This window comes from Grus americana, chromosome 19 (genome assembly GCF_028858705.1).
Source record: "Grus americana isolate bGruAme1 chromosome 19, bGruAme1.mat, whole genome shotgun sequence".
In the NCBI taxonomy this organism is placed as follows: domain Eukaryota; kingdom Metazoa; phylum Chordata; class Aves; order Gruiformes; family Gruidae; genus Grus; species Grus americana.
Window position 1 is genome coordinate 4970867 of NC_072870.1, and position 23510 is coordinate 4994376.

General features: G+C 63.8%; 2 protein-coding genes across 4 annotated transcripts in view; both read left to right on the plus strand.

Annotated features, from left to right (window-relative positions):
- The first annotated feature begins 1049 nt into the window (after positions 1 to 1049).
- SEZ6 (seizure related 6 homolog) lies at positions 1050 to 16200 on the plus strand. 2 transcript variants are annotated; one of them, XM_054847985.1, is made up of 17 exons: positions 1050 to 1270; positions 9308 to 9883; positions 9956 to 10089; positions 11006 to 11198; positions 11528 to 11713; positions 11792 to 11960; positions 12442 to 12608; positions 12691 to 12885; positions 13155 to 13293; positions 13371 to 13567; positions 13644 to 13838; positions 13921 to 14112; positions 14192 to 14389; positions 14474 to 14512; positions 14625 to 14745; positions 14824 to 14926; positions 15323 to 16200. In XM_054847985.1, the coding sequence occupies exons 1-17, from the start codon at positions 1201 to 1203 to the stop codon at positions 15353 to 15355; spliced, it is 2907 nt and encodes a 968-aa protein (XP_054703960.1). In that variant the 5' UTR covers positions 1050 to 1200; the 3' UTR covers positions 15356 to 16200. The 2 variants fall into 2 exon arrangements, with proteins under 2 accessions (XP_054703960.1, XP_054703961.1); XM_054847986.1 differs by having other exon boundaries at positions 15339 to 16200.
- A 699-nt stretch (positions 16201 to 16899) lies between these two features.
- The window catches only part of PHF12 (PHD finger protein 12), a 32793-nt gene continuing 26182 nt past the window's right edge, over positions 16900 to 23510 (plus strand). The window contains exons 1-2 of one of the 2 annotated variants that reach the window (XM_054847289.1): positions 16900 to 17381; positions 17685 to 17866. In XM_054847289.1, coding sequence (XP_054703264.1) covers positions 17316 to 17381; positions 17685 to 17866 — 248 coding nt within the window. In that variant the 5' untranslated portion in view covers positions 16900 to 17315. The remainder of the gene's footprint in view (positions 17382 to 17684; positions 17867 to 23510) is intronic. The other variant, XM_054847286.1, reaches the window with a different exon arrangement.

Consider the following 23510-nt stretch of genomic DNA (forward strand, 5'->3'; position numbering starts at 1 on the left):
GCGGATCAAAGTTTCGGATTTAGTGCTGAAAGTGCTTTGCAGGCGCGCCGGCTGCCCCCCCACCTGCACCACGGCCCCCCCGCGATGAGAAGGACCATGGCGTCGCCGCCTGCCCCGTTCCCACCGCAGCCGTGGGGCTGGCGGCACGTGGCCCATGCCGTGGGGCTGGCTGTTGCTCTGTCCCCCCTGTGCCGAGCTATGCAGCGCGTGGTTTGCCATTCTCCGTGGCGGAAGCGGCACGCGTCGGAAAAGCAGGGCCTGGAATTAAAAATAAAAACCCACCCGGCGATGGTCGCGTGGGCTGTGTTTGCAGCCGGGACTGGCCGGGCTGCGGGGGATCCGTGCCGTGCAAAGCGTCAGTGTGGAGAGGCGAAGCCATCTGGGCTTTCGCGGAGATGGGGAGGGGGTTATTAAACAAAGAGCTGGGTTTTTGGTTTGGTTTTTTTTTTTATTTTTAACACACGCGAGAGCCGTCCGGCAGCCAGCGTGGAGCCGCTCGGTGCTGGTGCCAACGCCATCTGCCTGCTGCAGGGCTGGCTGCCCGCCGCCCCCCCTCCTCCCGGGGGGGAACAGCACCCCAAGCCAGGGGGCTGGGGAGCGGGAGTTGGCCCCTCACCATATGGAATAAGGGCCCCCCCTTTGCTGCGTGCCCAGCTGCGGGGGCTGCCCTGGGCCCAGGTTTCCCTGCTCGGGGGATGATGAGCCCAGCCCCAGCGGGGGCTATTTAGGGATGGGGAAGGGCAACTGGGGGGGGTGGTCCCTGGTCCCATGTGTGGCTGGGGTGAGGGTCCTGGAGGGTGCAGTGGGGGGAAGGGGGGCTGGCAATGGGGGGAGAGGCAGGAGATGATGGGGTGGGCACTGAGGACCTTTCCTGTGGCCCTTGGTAGCTTCCCCAGCCCGTGCGGTCACTGATATTTGGGGTGGGGTGACGGGGGGGGGAAGAGATTCCCCCCAGCCTTCAGCTCCCGGCATTTGCAGGCGCCGCACTCGGAGAGTTACGGCGAGGGGGGGGGATGGCAGGGAGGAGCCCCCCTTCCCAGCCTGCAGGATTGGCGGGCGCCGCACTCGGAGCGTTACGGCGGGGGGGGGAGGAGGAGGCCCCCGGCCCCGGGATTGGCGGGCGCCGCACTCGGAGCGTTACGGCGCGGCGCGGCCGTGCCCGCAGCGCGGAGCTGTCCGCGGTGCTGACCGCCGCCGGCCATGGGCTCGCCGCCGCCGCCCGCCCTGCTCCTGCCGCTCCTCGCCGCGCTGCTCCGCGCACCGGCCCACGGTAAGAGCCGGCCCCGCGCCGACACCACCACCACCCCCCCCCCCGGTCACCCTGCTTCCCCCCCCCCCCCTCCCATATACACCAACCACCCCCGGTGTCGGTGGCCCCCGCTCCGTCGCCGCCAAACTTTGCCAACTTGCAGCTCGCCCCCGGTGCGGCGGGGACGCTCCCCCCGGTGAAGCGAGAATCCCCACCCCGTTATCCGGCCGCCCCCCCTCCTTCCCCCCCCCGCCCCGGTGGCGCGGGGAACGGGAGCCGCCGGGGGCGCGCAGAGCGGTTTGCAGCCGGGCTGGTGCAACGCCGCCCCCGGCGGGTTCCGGTGACAGCCCCTCTGCCGGTATTACCGGCGGGGGTGGGGGGTACCGCTGCACCGAGGGCTGGGCAGGCACGGCACCGCCCGGCGGGACCCGCTTCCCCGGCTGTCGAGCCCTTCGAGCCGCCTCTTGGGTGGCTACGCTCAGCAGCAGGCTATGAACCAGTCCCTCTGTGTGGCCCATGCCATGGGCCTTGAGGGCATTGGGGACCGGGGCTCTTCCACGCACCCCCCTGCCTCACTTGGGGTGACCCCTTCGGCTCTGGGGAGGGCGCAGGGGAGACACAGGGATGGTGGGTGTTGGCTCTTCCCAAGGAGAGAAGCCAACACCCAGCTTGGCTCGTTGGCTCTGCCACCCATGGGGCACGGGCAGCCCTGCAGCCTCGATGCCTTGTGGCTCCGCTGCCCCAAAAATCAGGATTGGGGACCCACCAGGGCTTGGGGTGCCCCGGTCCAGTGCAGTCATGCCGATGGCGGGCAGTGTGTGTGGGGCGAGGAGCGGGCGGGAGTCTGGCCCTGCTGCCCCGGCAGGATGCAGGCAGCGGGGCGCAGGCTGCCCGCACAGCTCAGCCGAGCTGCAGGCAGCAGCCGTGCAGGGAGTTACATAAACTCCCCATCTGGCAGCCGAGCCCAGCCGGGGAAGGGCGTCGTGGCCCTGTGCCCGCTGCTATTCCCGTCTTGCTCTGCCGCCCGGGGCTGCTGCAACAGCCCTCTTGCTTTGAGGGGGCGTATGGGGGACCCTCTGCAGAGCAGCATTGGGGTAAGGCCACGGCACCCCCGTCTCCTGCCCTGCCGGGGAGCAGTGAGGCTGGAGGGGATCCGTGTCCCTGGCTCTGTCCTGGGAGCGGGGCCCTGGGCAGGGCAGGCTTCCCCCGAGGGAGGCTGGTGCTTACCGTGTCAGTTTAATGATTTCTAATGAGCAATTACCTCTAGTCAGTCCCCTAATTTCTGAATATCAATAAAGTTAATTAAACTCTGCATGTGTATTTCCCAGAGTGTTAGAGGTAGGGATGCCCTGGAAGGTGCTGAGCTCTTCTCAGGGTTGGGAGCCATGGGGTCCCATCCGCCCTGTGCCTCACCATGTGCTGCCAGTGCTGGGAGGTGCCCATGGGGACCCCCCCACCTGCTCCCCATCAGGCAGAGCTCCCAGCCCAGCACCCTGATTTCTGTGCAGCGCCACCACATTTGGTGTCACCGTGGCCTTGACTTGGCATCGGATTGGGCTGGTGTGTGGTAGGGATGTGCCATGGGCCTGGGGGACATGGTGATGGGGGTCTTGGACCCCTCACCCAGGCTGGGGGGATTGGTGCTGCCCCCTGGGTGGTGGCAAAGCAGGACCTGATCCTGTGTCTCTGTCAGCCTGTGCAGTGACCTGCAGGCCTGTCCCTGCCGTGGGGCAGCTCCATCCCCGGTGCCCACAGGGCTCTGCCCCAGCAGAAAGTGGGGCCTGGGCCCCACGGTGCTGCTGCAGCTGGGGGGAACGGTGCTGGGTATGGCTCCATCCACCATGCCTCCTCTCCCCAGGTTTCCAAAGTCATGGCAGGCCTGGCTTTTTTCTTTTGGGGGGGGGGCTGTCATCTTTGCCACACTGAAGGGAGCTCCTCAGAATTTGGGGTCCTGGCAGCCTGGGGTAAGGGGAAGCGGCGTGGGTCGTGGTGGGGGACCCTGGCTGTGCCCCATGAGCTGTGCCACACCATCCAGCACCAGCTGGGTGCACCGTGTGCATGCAGACGATGCATCTGGGGAAGACGACATCCCTGGGTACGTGGGTGCTGGTCGGGGTCTCGGTGTGAGGAGGGGGCCTGGGAAGGAAGCAGGCGTCTGCTACAGTAATTAACAGCATGCGTGCTCGTCCCCTGCGTGCCTCGGAGGAGTTCATCACCGCCACGCTGCCGTGCCGCCAGGCCAGGATTATCTGGATAATGCTCTTAAGCCAGAGGGCGGGAGGGCAGGGCTGTCTCGCGGGGACGCAGGGCACGGGCTGGGCCAGCCGCCCCCACCGTCCCCCCGGGAGCCTGGTTGCCGCAGGCCCCGCTGCGGGTCAGCACCGGCGGGGACAGAATTGGCACGCGGTGCTGCACCGGGCAGGGCTGCCGGCCCCGGGCTTCGTGCAGTTGTCGGGCAGAGCCGGATCAGTGGCGTCACAGGGACAACGGGGTGCGAAGGAGCCTGGGCAAGGGCATGGCAAGGGCAGCCCCAGGTCTGGTGCGGAGCGGTGGGGGGACCCCCCTGTGCCGCTGGTGGGACCCCCAGACCAGCACGGGGCTCACCAGGGCCGTGTCTCCCGGCGTGTAGCTCCGTGCCAGGGTGGGGACCAGGGCTGACCCGGGGCTGCCAGGCCCCCTGCGAGCGCAGGCAGACCCCGGGGGAGGCAGATGAAGTTGTGTCTCCGGCAGCTCCAGCGGGAGAGGATAATTTCGCCTCCAATCAATTCTTTAAATGCGCACAATTGAAAGATTGCCTTTGAAAGCTGCCTATAACCAGGGAGGTAATGGATTCCCTCCAGTCGCAGGCGGCATCCCTTCCTCCGGCAGCATCCCTTCCTCCGGCAGCATCCCTTCCTCCAGCTGTCGGGGAGACGGGGTGAGCCAGGGGACCGGCGTCTCTCCCGCCACGGGCATCCTTGGGTGGGTGAAGGGGCTGCCTAGACCTGTCAGAAGCAGCCGGGGATGTCTCCATCCACCTGGCTCCCTGCATCCTGCCCTGTGCTGAGACCCGGCACCGCTTGTTGCATCTTCCGAGGCATTGGAGAGTCCCGTTGGCCAGGGTTGGGGATGCGCTCGATCCCCCGCCTGCGAGAGAGGTGGCAGCAGCCAGTCCGCGCGTTTGCCATGCCAGCGGGGGTTATTACATATATAATTTAAATGCAGTAATGAGCTGTGCTGAAGGGATCAAATATTAATCAGCCACGAGAGCGCCGCTGTGACCCTGCGAAAATGGAGAGAGGTGCTTGAAATGCCAGATCAGCTGGCGCTGGGTGATGCGGAGGGGCGATGCCCGGGCAGGTCGGGCTCCGGGGGTACCCGGCTGCCCTGGGGGGTGGCAGCAGGGGGGGGCATGGCCGTAGCATCAGCCTTTGGTGACTTTCCAGAAGGAAGGATGGTTCGTCCTACGTGAAGAGCGGTGACAGGGCAGGGTGCGGGGTTTGCTGGCAACGGGATGCTCACGTTGGATTCCCGGGGGGGCAAGGCGGGCGCTGGGGGCAGCTGGGATGTCGGCTCTGGTGTGAGCAGGCGGCGACGCTCCGTGCTTCCCACCCGCTGGGAGGGAATGGTGTCTGCGGGGAAGATGACACGGCTGAGCAGCCCAACATGGAGCCCGACAAGGTCTCGCTCGCCTCCCGCAACCAGATTTCAATTAATATTCGCCGGCAGCAGGCGGAGGGAAGGGATGCCAAGAGGGCAGTGTGGCTCCGCTCTCTCCTGCCCGGTGCTCGGCAGGCACCCCCAGTACCCAGGGGTGCCCTGCAGGCTGGGCGCCCCCTCTGCCACCCTGGGTGAGCTGGGGGGGATGAGCCATACTGGGTCCTGGGGGAGCCCAGAGCTGGCACAGAGCCCCACGAGGGGCTGGCACCCGTGCCGTGGGCACCCTGGGGTGGCACTGGGTGGGTGCTGCCCGGCGGTGGGGGCTCCGTCGCAGGGGATCCTAATGTACGGCTGGGGGGGCTGATTCAGGTGCTGCGGGCATGGGGAGGTGGGGACACGGCACCGCACGGCTCCAGCGCTCGGGTCCGAAATAGCAGCAGACATGCAATTTATCACTGCCGCCGCTCAGGGAAATTGCTGTACAAACGCATTAGCTCCGCAGGGAGAGCGGGGGAAGTGGGATTACACGGGCCGGGGGCGGCGAGGAGGGGACGGGGGCATCGCCGTCATCCCACAGCACCCACGGGTTGCGGAGGGAGGAAAGCCCCTGGGATGGGCACCCCGGTGCCCACCGGGCTCTGCCCTCGTGCCCACCCAGCGTCGGCGATGCTCGGGGCTCGGCGCCTGGTATGTCAGTCGGCGCTCAGCCACCGCTGCCGAGATGCTCCAGGGAACCGGTTGCGGCGACATGTGACATGTGTCAGCGGGTAAATGACTGTTCAATTCAAGGAGAATCGCAAAACATACAAGGTCAAACGCTTCCCCGCCAGCGCCGCCATGAATATTAAAGCTGGGCTCCTCTGGCAGCCGCCAGGGCTGGTGGCCGTGCTCCCCGGTGGTGTCCCCACGTACCGGGGCAGCCCCTTGGGTGTCCCCCCCCCGCAGCTGCTCCAGCAGCCCCGGCTCGGCCGTGGGCATCTGGGCTTGCTGGTGGTGCCGGGGTGGAGGGGGCCCCGGGGCACGGGTGCCAGTGGGGTGCCCAGCTGGCCGCTCCGGGTGCCGGTGGGTCGGCTGCGTGGCAGCGGCGTTGGCTGGGCGGCACGTGGAGCAGGGCTGTGCAGTGGGGAGCTGGCTGTGCGGCCCTGCCTGCGCCCACCCGTCCCTGCCTGCGCCCACCCGTCCCTGCCTGCGCCCACTCGTCCCTGCCTGCGCCTGCCCGCGCCTGCCCACGCCCTCACCCTGTCTGTGCGCGCCCACCCGCTCGTGCTTACACCTCTCTGCCCACCCGCTGCCTGCACCCACCAATCCCTGCCTGCACTCTCACACCACCCACCCACCCGTGCCTGCCTGCCTGCCTCCTGACGCTGCCTGTACTCTCACGCTGCCTACACCTGCCCACCCACCGCCTGCACCCGCCTTCGTTCCCTGCCTGCTCCTGCCCACGGGCCCGTCCCCCCTGTGTGCAGGCAGGAGGGTGCCCCCCCCCTCCCCGCCGGGGGTCCCATCCCCAGGGCTGCAGGGTCAGGGGACAGAGATGGGGACCTGGCATCAACCGGGCACGTCCCCCCTCCTGGGCCCGCCGGGGGTGGTTGGGGGGGGCTGGGGGCCGTGGGGGCTGCGGGTGGGGGAGCGTGGTGCCGGCTGCCTGACAGCTCATTCATCACGGCTGCCGGCCCTGGCCGTGGGGGCAAAGCCAGATTGGATTTTAAATTGGAAAATAAACCTGGAGTCCTGCGAGCCCCAACCCCTGCCCTCCCCCTGCGCCAGGGACCCTGCTGCCTGCATCCCCTGCCCGGCCAGGCTGCCGGCCCCCTCCTCCGGATGGGGAAACTGAGGCACGGAGCACCACGGGGCCGTGATGCTTTCTTGGTGGGCGGCATTGATCGGCGCTCCCTGGATGGCCACTTGCCGCCTTATTTATTTATTTGCAGCAGCGGGCTGCATTGATTCCCGCCGGGGGGGGCAGCCGCCTGCCGCAGCCGGATTAGTCTCCCGGCCGCCGTTAATAGACTCCCGCCCGGCAAAGCCGACGTGAGGGATTAGGACCCCGGCTGCGGCCACGGGCACGTGCCACGCATGTCAAAGGACCCCGGCGGGCACCCAGCCGGTGGGGACTTGGTGGCACCTTTGCAAAGGGTCTGTGCCCACCCTGAGCCCTGGGAGGGTCCCTGCTGGGTGCCAGGGTCTGGAGGGGTGGGTGCGGGGTAGCAGGGTCCTGTGTCACCAGCTCCTGGTCACGTTGGGGACGCGGGAGGGACGCGGCTGTGGCACGGTCACTGGAGATAAGCTGCTTAGAGACATCTGTGGAGGTGGAGGCTCTAATCCCGTGGTGCTCGAGGGGCACGGGTGGCCATATCCGGGCAGAGGTGGCAACATCTGGGCACCCGCCGCCTTCCCACGGTGCCCCGAGCGTCCTGCACCCCCCAAGGGCCAACAGCACCCCCAGCCCCGAGCACCCCCCAGCGCCGGGAGCATCCTGTGGTACCCCGAGCACCACACAGAGCCCAGGACAGCGTCTGGTGCCCGGGCACAGCCCAGCGCAGGATGGGACCTGCTGCAGGAGCCTTGCCGTGGGGTCCGGCCTCTCCCGGCAGCCCCGATGGGGAACACCGTGCTCCCCAGCACCCCGGGCAGCCGAGACTGGGGAGGGGGGCGAGGGGCCGGGGTGAGCATCTCTGCCCCAGCCTTCGCTGCACGGGGTGGCCGTGGTGGCTTGCAAGCGGCGCAGGGCCCGGCCCCAAGCACTAATCTGCTGTTAAAACCTAAAAGAGATTTTGGCGCCTTTCAATATAAACTCATTAACTTTTATGTTCTAATAAATGGATCCTATTAAAAAATAATTCTGGCCTTGCCGGGGGGCAAGTGAACCTTTCGGAGTCAGTGCGGTCGGCTGCTCGCCTCCCCGTCGTGCTGCCGTGCCCAGGGCATCGTCACCATCCCGGGGCGGTGGGGACAGTGGGGGGGTGGCAGGGCGGTGGGGATGCCCGGCAGCACCCAGCGGCTCCCCCCACGCTGCTCACCCAAGTTAATGTCTGTTAATAGTCCCTTAAAAGTGGCAGTCGCAGAGTAATTAATCTTCGCGGGGCCCTGCCCTGCTACGGATCGGTATAATTACCCAGTAATTGGCAGTATCGTGTCATCAGTGCCTGCGCACGGCGGCGAGACGTGCCCACACGCTATCACGGCCTCGCGTCCCACACCAGGCCACAGCGGGATGTTGGGTGCCGCCGTGGCATCCCCCCTGCCGTGGCACGGTGGGGCTGGGGAGCTGTGCCCCTTGGGGGAGGGAACCGTGCGGTTCTGGCAGGGAAAGACGCTGGCGGGCTCATTAGGGCTGATTAATTTTTTTTTTTTTTTTTTTTTTTGTCTAAAGGCTGTAAACGGCTGGGCTGGGCACGCCGCTGGGGATTTGCTCAGGGACTGATGCACGGGAGGGCCAGGGGGCTGTGGCGGGGGGGGCGGACCGTGGCTGCGGGTGGGAGGTGGGGAACGTGAGAGGTGAGGGGGTCCCCGGCAGATCGACATTGCCCAGGGACAGCCTGGCTGGCAGGTGGATGGAGAGGAGCTGAGCTCTCGCAGCCTCGTCGCACTGGTGGCCTGGAGCTGGGTCCCAGCATTCAGGCTCTGGCGGCATCCCCGGTGCAGCCGGTCGCGGCAGCCGTGGCAATCACCCGCATGTCCGCGCCGCAGGGATGTGGGGTGCTGGGGGACCCTCGGCACGGGATGGCCACCCCCATGGAGAGGGACAAGCTGTGACCAGGGTCACCAGCCCCAGGGCTGTCCCCACCAGGGCTGGGTCATTGGAGGGGTGGGCACCCCTTAACGAGGCACGAGCTGCAGCTGCGTGTTAATTAGCTAGGGCTTAATTGCCTGGACGAGGTGTGGCAGGGCCTCACTGCACGGGGTTGGTCACTTGTTTGCTGTCCTGACCGCAGGGCAGCATCCGTCTGCGGGGAAGCGTTAGTTCTCAGGGTGGCACGGGCCTGTGGTGAAGCATTGTCCCATGGTGCAGCATCAGTCCCCAGCGCAGCATCAGTCCCCAGTGCAGCACAGGTCTGGGGCACTGCACCAGCATCGCTCCCCAGCGCAGCATCAGTCACCGTTGCTGCATCCATCCCCGGTGCAGCATCAGCCCACGGCCAAGGGTTGGTCCCTGGTGCAGCCTTGGTCCCAGGTGCCACATCGGTCCATGGTGCAGCACTGGTCCGTGAGGAAGCATCAGTCCCTGGTACAGCACTGGTCCGCAATGAAGCATCGGTCCCAGCACCGCATCAGTCCCCAGCACCACATCAGTCCACGATGCAGCATCAGTCCATGGTGCACAGTCCAGACTGAAGCGTCGGTCCCCGGTGCAGCATCAGTCCACGACGCAGCATCGTCCCCAGGTCCCTAGCACCCCATGCTCTCTCCTTCCCACAGGCTTCAACGGGCTGGCGAGGAAAGCCGGGGAGAGCGCTGAGGCCGAGGGGGAGCCAACAGCGCTGCCCACGCCGGCGGAGCGGGAGGCAGAGGCTCGCTTCGTGAGCACGGCACCCACGCTGAAGCTCCTCAACCACCACCCGCTGCTGGAGGACCTGCTGCACGAAGCCTTCCTGAAGAAGGACTACCTGGGCCAGGCGCCATTCCTGCCCGCCGGCCCCGGCCCCCTCCTGCCCGCCGGCGCCCTCCAGCCGGCCCCTGGCCCCCCGGCCCCCGAGCCCCCGCCGCGCACCCCTGCCCTGCCCAGGGCCGCCTTCCCCACCGACCCGCTGACCACGCCGGCGGGGCGACCGGGGCCGTGGGGGGAGGCTTGGGGGGCCGTGCCGGGTGGTGACCCCTCGTGGTCCCCCGCTGCGGTGACGGAGTCGAGTCCCACGTCCCCCAGCCGGGCACCCGCCACCCCTGGCGCATCCTTGGGACCCCACGCCGGGGCTGCCGCGGTCCCCAGGGATGAGGAGGGGACCACCACCACCTCCACCATCACCACCACCACCGTCACCACGCTGCAGGGACCAGGTGAGCGCCGGGGAGGGAGCCGGGGGGAGCCAGGACGAAGCGGGGCTGAGCCAGGGTCTCCTCTGTCACCAGCCCCCTGCAACCGGACTCTGGCGGGCCCCGAGGGCTGGCTGGTGTCCCCAGAGCCGGCCAGTGCCCCCTATGATGGCAGCCTGGACTGCACTTACACCGTCTCCGTCTACCCCGGCTATGGCGTGGAGCTCAAGGTGAGCCGGGGACTGCGGGTGGGACGGGGTGCCAAGCGCCCACGGGCAAGCGTGGCACATCCCCTCTCCCACGCCACGGCTGCGCGGCCATGCGGGTGCAGCAAACACACAGTCTTGTCCCTGTCCCCGCGTCCCCGAGCCAGGAGCTGGCTCAGGGCATTGCCCGCCCTCGGGCTCCGGGGCAGGGATGCGAATGCACGGGCCGGTGGGATGCCCCGTGCCCACCACTGGCTGCTGCGGCTGGCACCCATCACAGAAGCAGCGATGCGGGATTTAATTAACGAAGCACTGATGGAGAAGGTGTAAGCAACGCCGGCGGGTGCGACGCTGCGGTACAGAACCAGGAAAACCCGGCACCCACCTGCCAGGAGCGGAGGCTGGCGGCAGCTCCTGCGGTGCCAAGGCCTCGTGCTGCTCCTGCCAGCGGCACGCGGCCGTGCGTCCCCCCCCGCCCGGCCCGCCGCCTCAGCCACCACGGGGCAGCACCACGGCGTGCCGAAAGCTGGCGGCGAGCAGGAGGCAGCAGCTCCGCTGCCTCCTCCTCCTTCTTCTCCTCCTCCTCCTCCTCACACAGCGGCCGCTCGCCAGTGCTGATGCTCATCGCTGCACAGCACCGCTTAATTAACATCATTAATAGCAAATTGCTCCAGAGCGCTGGAACGCACGCCTGGCTGTTGGCGGGGCTGTCGGCGTGGGCCCGGCTGTGCCGCGGGGCTCCGGCGGAGCCGCCGGCTGGGCCCTGCCACGCTTTCTGCCGCGGGATGATTTATGGCGCCACTAACCGTGTTTGAAAGGCGCTGCCCCGCGCAGACGAGCTCCAGAGTGCTATCGACCGCGGGCACGCCGCCCGAGGACCAGCTCCGAGCCGGGCGCCAGGGGCGATGGCGGAGTGGTGACGCCTGGCCGTCCCCCGCAGGTACACAACATCAGCCTGGCCGAGGGGGAGACGCTGACGGTGGAGAGCGCGGGGGGCCCGGAGCCCACCCTCCTGGCCAACGAGTCCTTCCTGCTGCGGGGCCAGGTCATCCGCAGCCCCGCCAACCTCCTCACCCTCCGCTTCCAGAGCCCCCGCTCCCCCAGTCCTGGCTCCTACCGCTTCTGCTACCAAGGTACGGGGCACCCCCCACCTCTGGCACAGACCCCCCCGGTACCCCCCGGGGGTTCCCCCGCCAGCTCGGCGCTACTTCAGAGCGTGCCGGAGTTAATCTGTGCCGCCGTCGGGTTAAGCGGGCACTGACCAGGTGAAGAACTCTAATGGAGAGCTAATTGGCGTGAGCAATTACGGGCTCATTTAGTATTATTACCGGCAGCCATAGGCACCGTGTCACCCAGCCCTGCAGCACCCAGGCGCTCCCAGGGGGATGGGGAGGTGGGTGCTGGGTGGGCTGGGGTCCCGGGGAGGGGTTTGTCGTCCCATAACACTGCTGCCCGCCCCCAGCCTACCTGCTGAGCTGCCCCTTCCCGGCGCGGCCGGCGTTCGGGGAGGTCTTGGTCAGCAGCCTGCACCCCGGCGGGGAAGCCCGCTTTCGCTGCGCCGCCGGCTACCAGCTGCAGGGCGCCCGCCGGCTCGCCTGCCGCAATGCCACCCGTCCCTTCTGGAGTGCCCGCGAGCCCCTCTGCCTCGGTAAGCACCGGCACCGGCGGGGGGGATGTGGCACGGCCGGCCTGGCACAGCCATCCGCTGATGGTCCCTTGCCCGCAGCGGCGTGCGGCGGGGTGGTCCGGAACGCCACAGTGGGACGTATCATCTCGCCCGGCTTCCCCGGGAACTACAGCAACAACCTGACGTGCCACTGGCTGCTGGAGGCGCCCGCCGGCCACCGCCTGCACCTCCACTTCGAGAAGGTCTCGCTGGCAGAGGATGACGACAGGTTTGGCCCCGGGGTGGGGGGGATTGCGGATGTGGGGGCACCCTGGGGCAGCCCCACACCGGGCACAGGGCCTTGTTCAAGGATGGGGATGGGGCTGTTGGCCACGTTCAAGGAGGGGTGTCATTGGCCAGATCCCAGGATGGGTGCTGGTGGCCAGGCCCATAGATAGATGCCGTTGGTCATATTCAAGGATGGGTGTTGTTGGCCGTATCCAAGGATGGGTGCTGTTGGCCATGTTTAAGGATGGGTGTCATTGGCCATGCCCGAGTGTGGGCACTGTTGGCCATCAGCCACGGTCAAGGGTAGGTGCTGTTGGCCGTGTTCAAGGAAGATACCATTGGCCATGCCCAAGGATGGGTGCCACTCATCATGTTCAAGGATGGGTGCTGTTGGCCATGGCTGGGTGCTACTGTCCATGCCCAAGGATGGGTGCTGTTGGCCATGGCCGGCGCAGCACCCTGCCCCTGCCCTGCCTCGGCAGGCTCATCATCCGCAACGGCAACAACGTGGATGCACCACCGGTGTACGACTCCTACGAGGTGGAATACCTGCCCATCGAGGGGCTGCTCAGCACCGGGCACCACTTCTTCATAGAGCTCACCACCGACAGCAGTGGGGCTGCTGCGGGCATGGCGCTGCGCTACGAGGGTACGGGGCTGGGGTGTAGGGGGGCACCCGGGCATCCCCGCGCCCACCTGGCCCCCGCAGACCTTTGCCCCTGTGCCCGCAGCCTTCGAGCAGGGGCATTGCTACGAGCCCTTCGTCAAGTACGGGAACTTCACGGCCAGTGACCCCCGGTACCCCGTGGGCACCACGGTGGAGTTCAGCTGCGACCCCGGCTACACGCTGGAGCAGGGCTCCACCATCATCGAGTGCGTTGACCCCAATGACCCGCAGTGGAACGAGACAGAGCCAGCATGCCGCGGTGGGTCCAGAGATGGGGGGCCGGGGGGGTTGGAGATGGAGGTTCAGTGGGTGTCAGATTGGGGGTGCCGTGGGTGCTGGAGATGGGGACTGGCCACTATGGATGCTGGAGCCACCATGCCGTGGTGTGTGCTGGAGCCAGAGCCAACGGGGATGGTGGGTGCTGGAGCTGGGGGGGCTGCAGTGGGTGCTGGACACTGGGTGGTGGGTGCTGGTGGGTGCTGCAGCAGGTGCCCCCGTGGCGGTGCCGAGCCCGGTGTGCACCCGCAGCGGTGTGCAGTGGGGAGCTGACGGATGCAGCCGGCGTGGTGCTGTCACCCAACTGGCCAGAGGCGTACGGCAAGGGCCAGGACTGCATCTGGGGGCTGCACGTGGAGGAGGACAAGCGCGTCATGTTGGACGTCCGCGTGTGAGTGCGGGGGCAACTGGGGACGGGGGCACAGGGGAATCCGCGCACCCCCCGCCCTCACGGCCCCACCACCCCAGGCTGCGGCTGGGCACGGGGGACGTGCTGACCTTCTACGATGGGGACGACCTGACGGCGCGCATCCTGGGCCAGTACACGGGCGCCCGTGGCCGCTTCAAGCTCTACGCCTCCACCGCTGATGTCACCGTCCAGTTCCAGTCCGACCCCGGTGCTGGCGCGTTCACCTACCGACAAGGCTTCGTCATCCACTTCTCCGGTGAGCCCCACGGTGGGATGGCGTCCCCGGTGTCCCCGGCGTCCCTGTCACCCCACTCACCCCGCTGTCCCCGCAGAGGTCCCCCGTAACGACACCTGCCCTGAGCTCCCGGACATCGCCAACGGCTGGAAGACATCTTCGCAGCCAGAGCTGCTCCATGGCACCGTGGTCACATACCATTGCTACCCCGGCTTCCAGCTGGCCGGCACCGACCTCCTCATGTGCCACTGGGACCTGACGTGGAGCGGTGACCTCCCCTCCTGCGAGCGGGGTGAGCGGTGCCTGCCAGCATCCCCCTGCCCCGCGGCGCGTCCCCGGCAGCCGCCGTCACCGCCGGTCCCTCCCACCTGCAGTGACCTCCTGCCGGGACCCCGGGGACGCCGAGCACAGCCGCAGGGTGGTCTCCAGCCCTAAATTCCCGGTGGGAGCCACCGTGCAGTACGTCTGCGACAAGGGCTACGTCCTGGCGGGCGCTGGGACCCTCACCTGCCACGACCGCGCCGCGGGGGGACCCAAGTGGAGCGACCGTCTCCCCAAGTGCATCCGTGAGTCGGGTACCCCCTCCCCAGGCACATTCCCCCGACTCGCGGTGGGTGCTGATGCCACCGTGCCCCTGCCCCGCAGCGGAGACGTACGAGCCTTGCCACAACCCTGGCGTGCCAGCGGGCGGGCGGCAGAGCCCCGAGCGACGGCTGTACCCGGCTGGAGCCACCTTACGCTTCTCCTGCGCTGCCGGCCGGGTGCTGCTGGGCGAGGGCAGCCTGCACTGCCTGCCCGGGCACCCTTCGCGCTGGAGCGGCTCGCCTCCCATCTGCAAGGCGGGTGAGCGGACTCCCCCCCCACCAGCACCGCTCGGCACCCCGCTTCTCGCCGCTGATGCCGCCTTCTTTCTTCCCCCTCCTCCAGCCTCCTACGATGAGTTTTACAGCAACCGCAACCTGGACGGTAAGGGAGAGGGTTTGCCAGGGCACCCTGGGGTGCCAGGGTGTGGACGGGCACCCTGGGACGCAGCTGATGTGAGGCGCCCCCTCGGTGAGCCCCCAACTCTCCCGAGCAGCCGTGGCCAAGGCCGTGCCCTCGGGGACAGCGCTGGAGGGCACCAACGTCGCCATCGCTGTCTTCCTGCCCGTGTTGGTGGTGGCCCTGCTCATCGGGGGCATTTACCTCTATTTCTCCAAGTGAGTGGGCGGGTGGCCCCCATCACCCCATGGGATCCCCATGGCCTCCCTGCTGCCCCAGCCGCCCTCTCCCCACAGGCTCCAGGGGAAGCCGGCCCTGCAGCTGCCCCTCTCCAGCTCCCACCCCTATGACCACATCACCGTGGAGTCGGCTTTTGACAACCCCACCTACGAGACAGGAGTAAGTACTGGCCCCCGAGTCCCTCTCCCGGCCGGGGCTGGGCACCCCGGGGACCCTGCATGACGTGGGCCGTGTGTGCTGGGGCTGTGCGTGGGGTGGGACAGGCGTGGGATGGGGTCACGCATTCCAGGGACCATGCATGCGATGGGACATCCATCCAGGTGACCACACATGGGATGGGACATCCATCCAGGCGACCATGCATGGGATGGGACATCCATCCAGGGACCATGCAGGGGATGAGACATCCATTGAGGGACCACGCATGGGATGGGACATCCATCTCCAGGGCCGTCTGTGGTCTGGGATGTGACCCCAGGTCCCCTGTGGGGTGGGAGACGCCCCGTCCCTGTCCCGGGCGCCCCGTCGCACTGCTGAGTGTCCAACCCCTCGCAGTCTGTTTTCTTTGCAGGAGACGAGGGAATATGAGGTGTCCATCTAGGCGCGGGCAGCGCGGAGCTGGGCACCACAGCCACCCCTCCCGGGCTCCCCTGCGCCCGCCAGCCCCCCGGCACGGCCCGGGCACGCCTCTCCCGGGGAGACTCAAGCTGAGCGCTCGATGAGAGTGACCCATGCGCTGGCCACCCCCTGCCACCCCCAACCCACCCGCACCCCTGGGGGGTCTGCCCGAGCCCCGCTGTCACCCGACCCCCCCGCCCCGGGCTCATGGGGTGCTGAGCCAGTGGGGGTCCCCGGGCCCCATCCTGCCCCCCCGGGGGCACAGCAGCCCCCTCCCCCCCCCCCGGATCCTGCGATGGAGGAGGGACCCGGGCAGGGGGAGCGGGGATCCCCGCGGTAAGGACGGGGCTCCCCGCGGCTGCAGTGGGGAGGGGGCAGCGGGACGCCCTGCACAGCCCCGGGGGGGGGACGGGACACGACGAGGGGCCTGGGTGGCCATGGGGGTGCCCCCTCACCGCTCGCCCACCCCCAGCACGGGGCCTGGCCCCCCTGCACCCCCGTGTCTCCCACCGCCGCCACGCAGGGACGTGTCACCCCCCGCCCCCCCCCCCGTGCCCCGAGCATGCTGCGTGTGTCGTCGTCCTCTCCCCCCCCGCCCCGGCCCCGCGGCCCCCCGCTTGCTTCGCCCTCCCCGGCGCGGCCCCTCCGCCACCGGCGCGGCCCCCCCAGCAACCCAGCAGGGCCGGACCCGGGCCGGCAGCCCGGCGGGAGGGGGCGGGCAGGGGGGCAGCGGGCGTGGCTGTGCCCCCCCCCCCCCCCCCGCCGCGTCCCGCCCGGGCTGGCGGCCTGGGCCCCCCCGCAGCCGTGCCCCCCCCGCCCCGGTCTGGAGAGGATCCCCCCCACCCCCCCATCTTTTGGTTGTTTCATTAATAAAAACTGGTGTTTTAGAAGAAGCGGTGGCGTCTTCCTCAGCGGGGCCGGGCAGCCGAAACGGGGGGGGGGGGGGGCCGCCCCCCACCTGCGCCCCCAGACACCGTCCCCATGGCACCCCGCCCCCGCTGCCCCCTCCCGCCACGCGCCGCGGGGGACAGTGCCCCTTTAAGGCGCGTGGCCTCCGTTGCGATGACGTCACGCGCAGGATACCGCCCCCTCCGCCCCGGCGCACCGCTCGTCGCGCGCCCCCTGCCGGCCGGCGGGCCCCGCCGCCCCGCCCTGCGTCATGACGTCACCGACGGCCCCGCTAACCCGTCTCCCTCCGCCCGCTCTCCCCCCCCCCGACTTCGCGCCGGAACGTGACGGCGGCCACGCGCCTGCGCGCCGCCCTCCTTCGCCCCGCCTCTCCCGCGCCTGCGCCTCGCCTCGGCGCGCCTGCGCGGGAAGGGGGCGGGGCGAGACGGGCGCGCAGGAGGGGCGGTCCCTGCGCCGCGCCTGCGCAATGGCGGCGCGTTCGCCGTCCCCGTCCCCGTCTTCCCCCCCCTTCCCCCCCCCCCCCGCCGCGCCAGGGCCGAGAGCGGGAGGCGGCGGGGGGAGGGGGAGGGGCGGCGGCGCGGGGCCGCGCCTGCGCGCGGGGTGGGGGTGGGGCCGGCGGCGGGGCGCGGTCTGCGCGTGCGCGGGCGGCGCGGCGGCGGGGTCCTGAGCGTCGGCGCCGCCTGTGTGTGGTGCGTGCGCGGTGCGTGTGCGGCGGCGGCGGGCGCGGGGCCGCGCCGCCCCCTCCCTCCCCCCTTGCGCGGCATGGCAGCGGGCGCGGGGCCCCCCGTAGCCGCCCCCGGGCCCGGCTGGAGGAGGAGGAGGACGACGGGCAAGCCGCAGCGGCCCGTGGGCTAGGCCCCGCCGCCCGCCCCCACCGCCGCCCCCTCGACGCGGAGCCGCCGCCGTCGCCGCTGAGGGGCCGCCGCCCTCTCCGCCCCCCCCCCCCCCTCCCCGTCCCCTACTCCCCGCTTCGCTCCCTCTCGCCGGGGGGGGCTCTCGGGGCCGCTCCCGGGCTGGATGAATGTGGGAGAAGATGGAGACCAAGACGATCGTCTACGACCTGGACACCTCCGGGGGGCTCATGGAGGTGAGGCCCGGGCCGCGGAGGGGGGAGGCCCGACCGGGGAGGCCGCGGGGCTGCAAAATGGCGAGGGACCCCCCCCCGGAGCCCCGTGGCCATACAAGGAAGTACGGAGGGACGGAGGCGGCTCGCCCAATCCCCGGGAGAGGCCCTCCCGGACACGGGGCCGGCGGGCGGGGCGGGCCTGACCGAGGCCCTGCGTGTGTGCGTGTGTCCCGACCCCGGCGGGCAGCAGGGAGAAGGGCGCTTGGGGTCAGGGTCCGGCCCAGCCCCTCAGAGCCCTTTCTGTGTCCGTCTGTGCATGTGCAGCAAATCCAAGCCCTGCTGGCTCCCCCCAAGAGCGAAGATGGGGAGAAGAAGAGCAGGAGGCCCGAGAAGGAGCCCAGGCGAAGTGGCAGGGCCACTAACCACGATAGCTGCGATAGCTGCAAGGAAGGAGGGGATCTGCTGTGCTGCGACCACTGCCCCGCCGCTTTCCACCTCCAGTGCTGGTAAGGCTCGGCGCTATCTTCCTCCGGATCTGGCTGTCCCGGCCCAGGCAGCACCTTCCCTCCAGCGGCTCCCGCTTCCCGTTAGGTCCCTGCCCTGCGCGGGGAAGGGGGGGACGGACACGGGATCAGGCGTAGCAGGCAAGGGAACAAAAAGGAGGTGCAAACCCCACTCGGGTCCATCCTCCCCCCCCCCCCCCCCAGACTAATCCACGGCAGCCGAGGTGAAAAGCCTCCTCGTTGCTTTCTCACGGAGGGGGGGAAGCTGGGGGGTCCACCACCATCCTTTCTTTTTGTGCTGAGCAGCGACCGAGAGGCCTAGAAGGAGTAGCGAGGCCGCTGGCTGCAGGGCCTGGCTGCTTTGGTGCTGCCCTTACCCGGCCTTCCACACCCCCCCCCCCAAGCGGATAACTTCCCCTCCTCACCCCTCTTTAAGGGTGCTGTGCTCGGCGGGGGGGGGCCCCCGGAGGGTCCCGGCCGGGGAAGGGGGGAAGCGGCGGTGGCGTCTCCGCGCCAGGCCTGACGTTCCCAGCGCTTCCGTGCTACTGCAGCTGCTGGGAATAATGGAGGTTGCTGTCTCTGTGTCTCCCTGCCTCACTGTTTACAATATGGCGACCTTCCTTTAAATTATATTTTTATTCTCAGCGCCATTTTGGCTGCATATATGACTTCCAAACCCTCGCAGTGCTCCCCCAGTATCTCAAATGTGAAAATAACTTCCCCGTGGAAATTCAGGCCGCCAGACTTTAAAATTGGCCGGGTTTATTCCTTTCCCTCCTTTTTTCCTCCCTCCTGACTCTTCGGGCCTGCTTGTCTCATCCGTGGCAGTGACTCCCAGTGAACTGGGGGCAGTCGGGCCCTCTTGCCGAGAGTTGCGTGGCTTTGTTGATAAAGGCAGATCTTTCTGCATGCAAATCTGGGTGCCGTGTGGGAGTCGAGATGTGTGTGGAGGCGGTGGCAAAGCTCTAGTCGGTAGAGGCTGCAGCGGGGAAGGGACTCTCGCTTCCTTCCCTCGCAGCTTCCTAAGCTCTTGGCACAAAGCAGCCCACCAAAGGCATCTGAACTTTCTGCCCCGAAGTTTTTTTTTCCTTTCTTCACCGGGAACCCAGATGCATCCGAAGCTGCCTTACCGGAACCTCCCCTTCAACAGTTGACACAGGCAGGCGGTTTGTGTTAAATTAGCGCGGCCAGAGTGGATAATGGAGTGGAGGAGGGAGCTGGGCAAGTCAAACAGCTGGAGCTCGGGCGTACAGAGTATTCTTCCTTAGGGGAGATTTTTTAACCACATTCCTTTCTCTCTTTCATGCTTTGGAGCTTTGTTTGCCACCCTGTTACAGCTGTCCCCTGTTTGCCTTTTTTTTGTTGTTGTTTTTTTTTTTTCTTCTTCTTCTTCTTTTGCTTGGTGGTTATACCGCGTTTATATGGTAATTGCAGGTCTCTGAATGCTTATTAAACTGATTGCTGATACCAGGAAAACTGACTGTGCGGTCACGGTTCTGTAGGGAGTGTCCCGTTAGCAGCATGTAGCTGGACGAACCCGACAATGCTGTAGCGTGCAGCCATGACATCATCCCTCCTACCCTGAGGAAGTGCTACTGGTAGCGCAGATCCTCTAATACTTACTAGGAGGGCACTAATTTATTTTTCTTTTTGTCTGGTATTCTTGATGGGCTTTAAGGGTTTTGCTTAAGCCAGCATTTGCTGTCAGATTCTGCCGAACGCATCCCGAGCCTTCTCTTAATGAGGCTGGAGCGATGGCTAAAACTTCACATTTTGCGATGGAAGAACTGGACTAACGCTGTAGAGTTTCCTGGTTGACTGTGAATCCTAGTTAAACCTAACCATAAATGAGACCACTTTGTGCATGGCTAAATCTGGATAAATTTCATGGCGTGATTTGTAAAGTTTCTTGTAGTTAGTGAGTGGGAAACATTCATGTAAATTAGATATCTTTAAAGCTTTGGCTGTACTCGAGTTAGTTGCAGTTTAATTATTAAAAAAGTAGTCTTTGGCTAACTAGTCACCCTTCAGAACAGAAATGGAAGAGCCACTTCTGGTTACACCTTCTGACTTCATTTGTTGCCTTCCCTGGGGTATCTCTCAGACGATCGTTTTGACGGTAGCCCAGACCCTGCCATGGGAGGTGGCACAGTCTGGAGTGGCACGGGACAAGCTGCGAGCTGCTGGATAGGCTTCGCCTAAAGGCCTCTGGCTTAGGCCCAGTTCTGCCTCCCTGCTCGTGGACCTCTGTCCATCGCTCAGCCAGGGCCGTCAAGTGAACCAGGTTGTTTCGAAGGGATGCTCAGGTTTTGTTTTCGTGTTTTCTTCCCTTTATGTCCTACACCTTGCTTAAAGTAAACTTCTGTTCTGGGTATAAACTTAGGCACTTTCAACTTCCTTTCTGCCTCCTTTTTTTATTTAAAGAACAGCAGCTGTAATGCAGTGCTTGTTTTAAGTCATTCGAATAGCAGTTTAAATACATTGCTGGGGCATATGAGCTGAATTGTGTTGCCAGTTTACCTGTTCTTTAAATATTTATTGTAAGCTTTAGTACCAGGTTGCATTTATTATCAATATAGGAATTAAAAAAAAAAAAGAGAAGAGCACATCTTAATTTGTGCAGGATTTGTAATCAGTTGATTAAAGCTGCAGAGGAGAGGCTGTATTATAAAAGAAAATGAATGACAAGGGTGTGATCAGCCCAAGTCACGCAGTAGGCTGGAGACAAACCCAGGAGTTAACCCGGCTCAGTGGCCCATAAACTAGTTTTGTTTCTTCCAATGTAGAGAAAACTCTTTTGTATCGTATTGTTTAAACCTGTAGCGAGCAAGTTGGCTTTGTTGGGTAAGCATGTGGTTCTCAAACTTCAGCAGTTTGCCTTAACTTCAATTTAGTACCTAAATCTGTTGTCTTCTGCAGAAACCAGAAGGCGCTCAGCCAAAACCCCCAAAACTTTCCGAGTCTTGAGAGTATTACACGTCTCTGATGGTAAATAACAAGTTTTGTTGATAGGCTGTGGGAACGACTGCTCTCCTGAGTTAATGTGGGTGGAAGTGGCTTCCCAATTCATCTGTCGGTGTCAGCTCTTCTCACAGCTCTGCTCCAGAATTGCTAGTTCAGCGTAAAACTCCTCCAGGTACTGTAAGAGTCCATGGACCAAGGATTACCGGCCTGGCTGCAGATGAACTGGCTTGGTGGGAGGGATACAGGAAAGTGTAAAATCCCTTCCAGATACTTAGTTTCAACATACTTGGATTAATATCATAGTCAGGTGACTGTCTTCAGGTTTGAATTTACGGAGAGGGGTTTTTTCTGTCCCTAATATTTCTTGAAAACAGAACAGGATTTTTAACTCTTAAGTCTGGTTTTGGTTAAGCCATTTGCTCATAACCCGCTTCTTTGGGTAACGGTGCAGCGTGCGTTTTCATTCTGATGTTCTGCCTTAACCTGGGCCCCTGGGAATGGTGTACGCTCCTCCTTTACGTGACTGAAAACCAATTTTCCAGTACTTCTACTATTCTTCCCCTTTTATATGCTCCTTCTGGCTATGTGATTGTTAGAATTCCCTGTGTTTTCTTGAGCTCGGGGTAAACTTGATTCCCGCTGAATACAGTTTGCGAAGCGACTGATGTTGCAAATTCATTACAGCTTTGCTTGAGGATTAGAAAGATCCCTGGGAGAGGAAAAGTTTAGTTAACAAGCTGGGGGAGGGGAGTGACAACAGGAGGGAGAACTAACACAGAACAGTGTTGTGTTTGTTTTGGTTTTTTTCTTTTTTTTAAAGTCTCACTGCCCGAGTTTCTGCTTGGAGGAACCCAAAATCACTAACCTCGCTGAATGCTGCTGTTCAAGTCCCGCTTAGAAATCGCACGCTGCTGGCTGCGAAGCACTGCTAGCATGGCAAAGCGACCCGACTGCCTTAAAGCCTGACCAGCTGCCCGTTACGGAAAACCAACAATATCAATGCTGTGGCACTACCCAGCAAAAAACGTGTCCCTTAGCTGCTGGGTCACCCCACGGCTGTGCTGGGAGAGGTACGCTGCATCCATACCGGGGCCTGCTAGCTCCATCAAACTTTGTGCAATGCTTTCGTGTTTGTATTTGGAGCTTTTGGCTCCGTTTCCTCTCTGATTTGGCAGTCTTCGCCAAAGTGCTGTTGTCGAAGAACTGGAGTAACAGAGCTGCAAAGAGAAGTAGACAGAAGCTAGTCTTGAGTTTTGCATATTTTCTATGAGTCACCTGGGTTAAGTGCTTTGCACAAAGAATGGAAAAAAGTTGTGTTTGACTGGTAGGACATCAATAACTTTTCCCCACCTTATTCAGGCCTGAAATGTCCTGCCTTATCTTGTCATTTGGTCTGGCTTTGGGGTTTTTTTACCTAAATATCCGTTCTGTGTGAGGGGAGGGAGACATTAGCCTGTCTATTGTCTTAGCTAATCCTTCCCTGAATGGGCATCTCGGGCTGCCTGGGGGGTTTCAGGTGAAACTTTGAATGGTCTGAAGCATCTGCTGCTGCAAGGAGTAGCAGGATGTCCAGAAAGGTGCTGGAGAGGCTAACTTCAGGCCTAAGGACAAACTACAGAGGAGCAGGGTTTCAGTATATTGAATTACATGTGTTGGTGTGACTCTTACACAGTGGCACTTCTGACAGCTTCAAAAAAGCTTGTAGTTTAACTGCAGAAGTTTTTATTTTGAGACTTTCTGGGTTTTTTTTTTTACATTGTGACTAGCAAAAACCTACTTTAATGTTCATGTAATTGCATTTTGAAGATCAGATAGTAAGGTGTTCTGTTCCAAACATTAAGTGAATCTATCTTAACTGATAGCTTGTTAAAACAATATAATTTTTAAAAAAACCTCTTATTTTTTATGTATCTTTGGTTCTGATATTTTAGTAGCGTTGGGGCCAGCATAGTCTAGATCCTAAACCAGAAGGAAGCAATTGCACTGGCTTGGTTTCTCGGCGCGGAGGGTCACTGCGCATGTGTCTGCAGATGTGGTAACATGATCGGTCTTGGCAGTTCTGTTCAGCAGAGTTGTACCAGTGAGATCTTTCGCTCTCCTTATTTTGTCCTAAATCTCTCGATGCAAAGGCAGATAAGGTCAACCTAAATCTACAAACTTAAGCTGAGGGCACCAGAAAACCATTCACAGTGAGAATTTGATGAACTAATCTAATTTTGGGACTGGTTAACCACGATTCTCACCTGTGCGTGTATATATGTTGCTCGTGTTAAACAGAGCGTGAGCAGATTTTGCAGTGTGGGCAATAGCTGGGCATTCCAGTCAAGCCGTGGATTGCTGCTGCTGTTCTCCACATCGGTGTAAAGTGGTAGGAGCAAGGCATTAGGATTCTGTCAAAGTCAACGTTTAACCGCTTAACTTACTCTTTGTCTTCAGATATGGCCGCTGCATGGACTAGTATTACGTCAAACATCCGTAGTGATGTGAAGCTATTTAAAAGGGCATGGTACGAGGCTGTTAATAAGAAAAGTTCTCTGCTGTTTTGTCCCTTTGCTTGGGAAAGTGCCAGTTTTATGTTGACTGGGACTTGTGGAACTGAGAAGTCTTTTTTTTTTTTTTTTTTTTTTTTTTTTGGTGCTGCTGTGGAGTATGTGTTTGAGTTACTCCTGAAGAAGTTTAGTGG

Excerpts from the sequence above, each read along its gene's own strand:
- SEZ6 (XM_054847985.1), top strand. The coding sequence starts at position 1,201 with ATGGGCTCGCCGCCGCCGCCCGCCCTGCTCCTGCCGCTCCTCGCCGCG. Across the intron at positions 12,886-13,154 it reads GACAGAGCCAGCATGCCGCG|CGGTGTGCAGTGGGGAGCTG; the intron begins GTGGGTCCAGAG and ends GTGCACCCGCAG. Across the intron at positions 14,927-15,322 it reads ACCCCACCTACGAGACAGGA|TCTGTTTTCTTTGCAGGAGA; the intron begins GTAAGTACTGGC and ends AACCCCTCGCAG.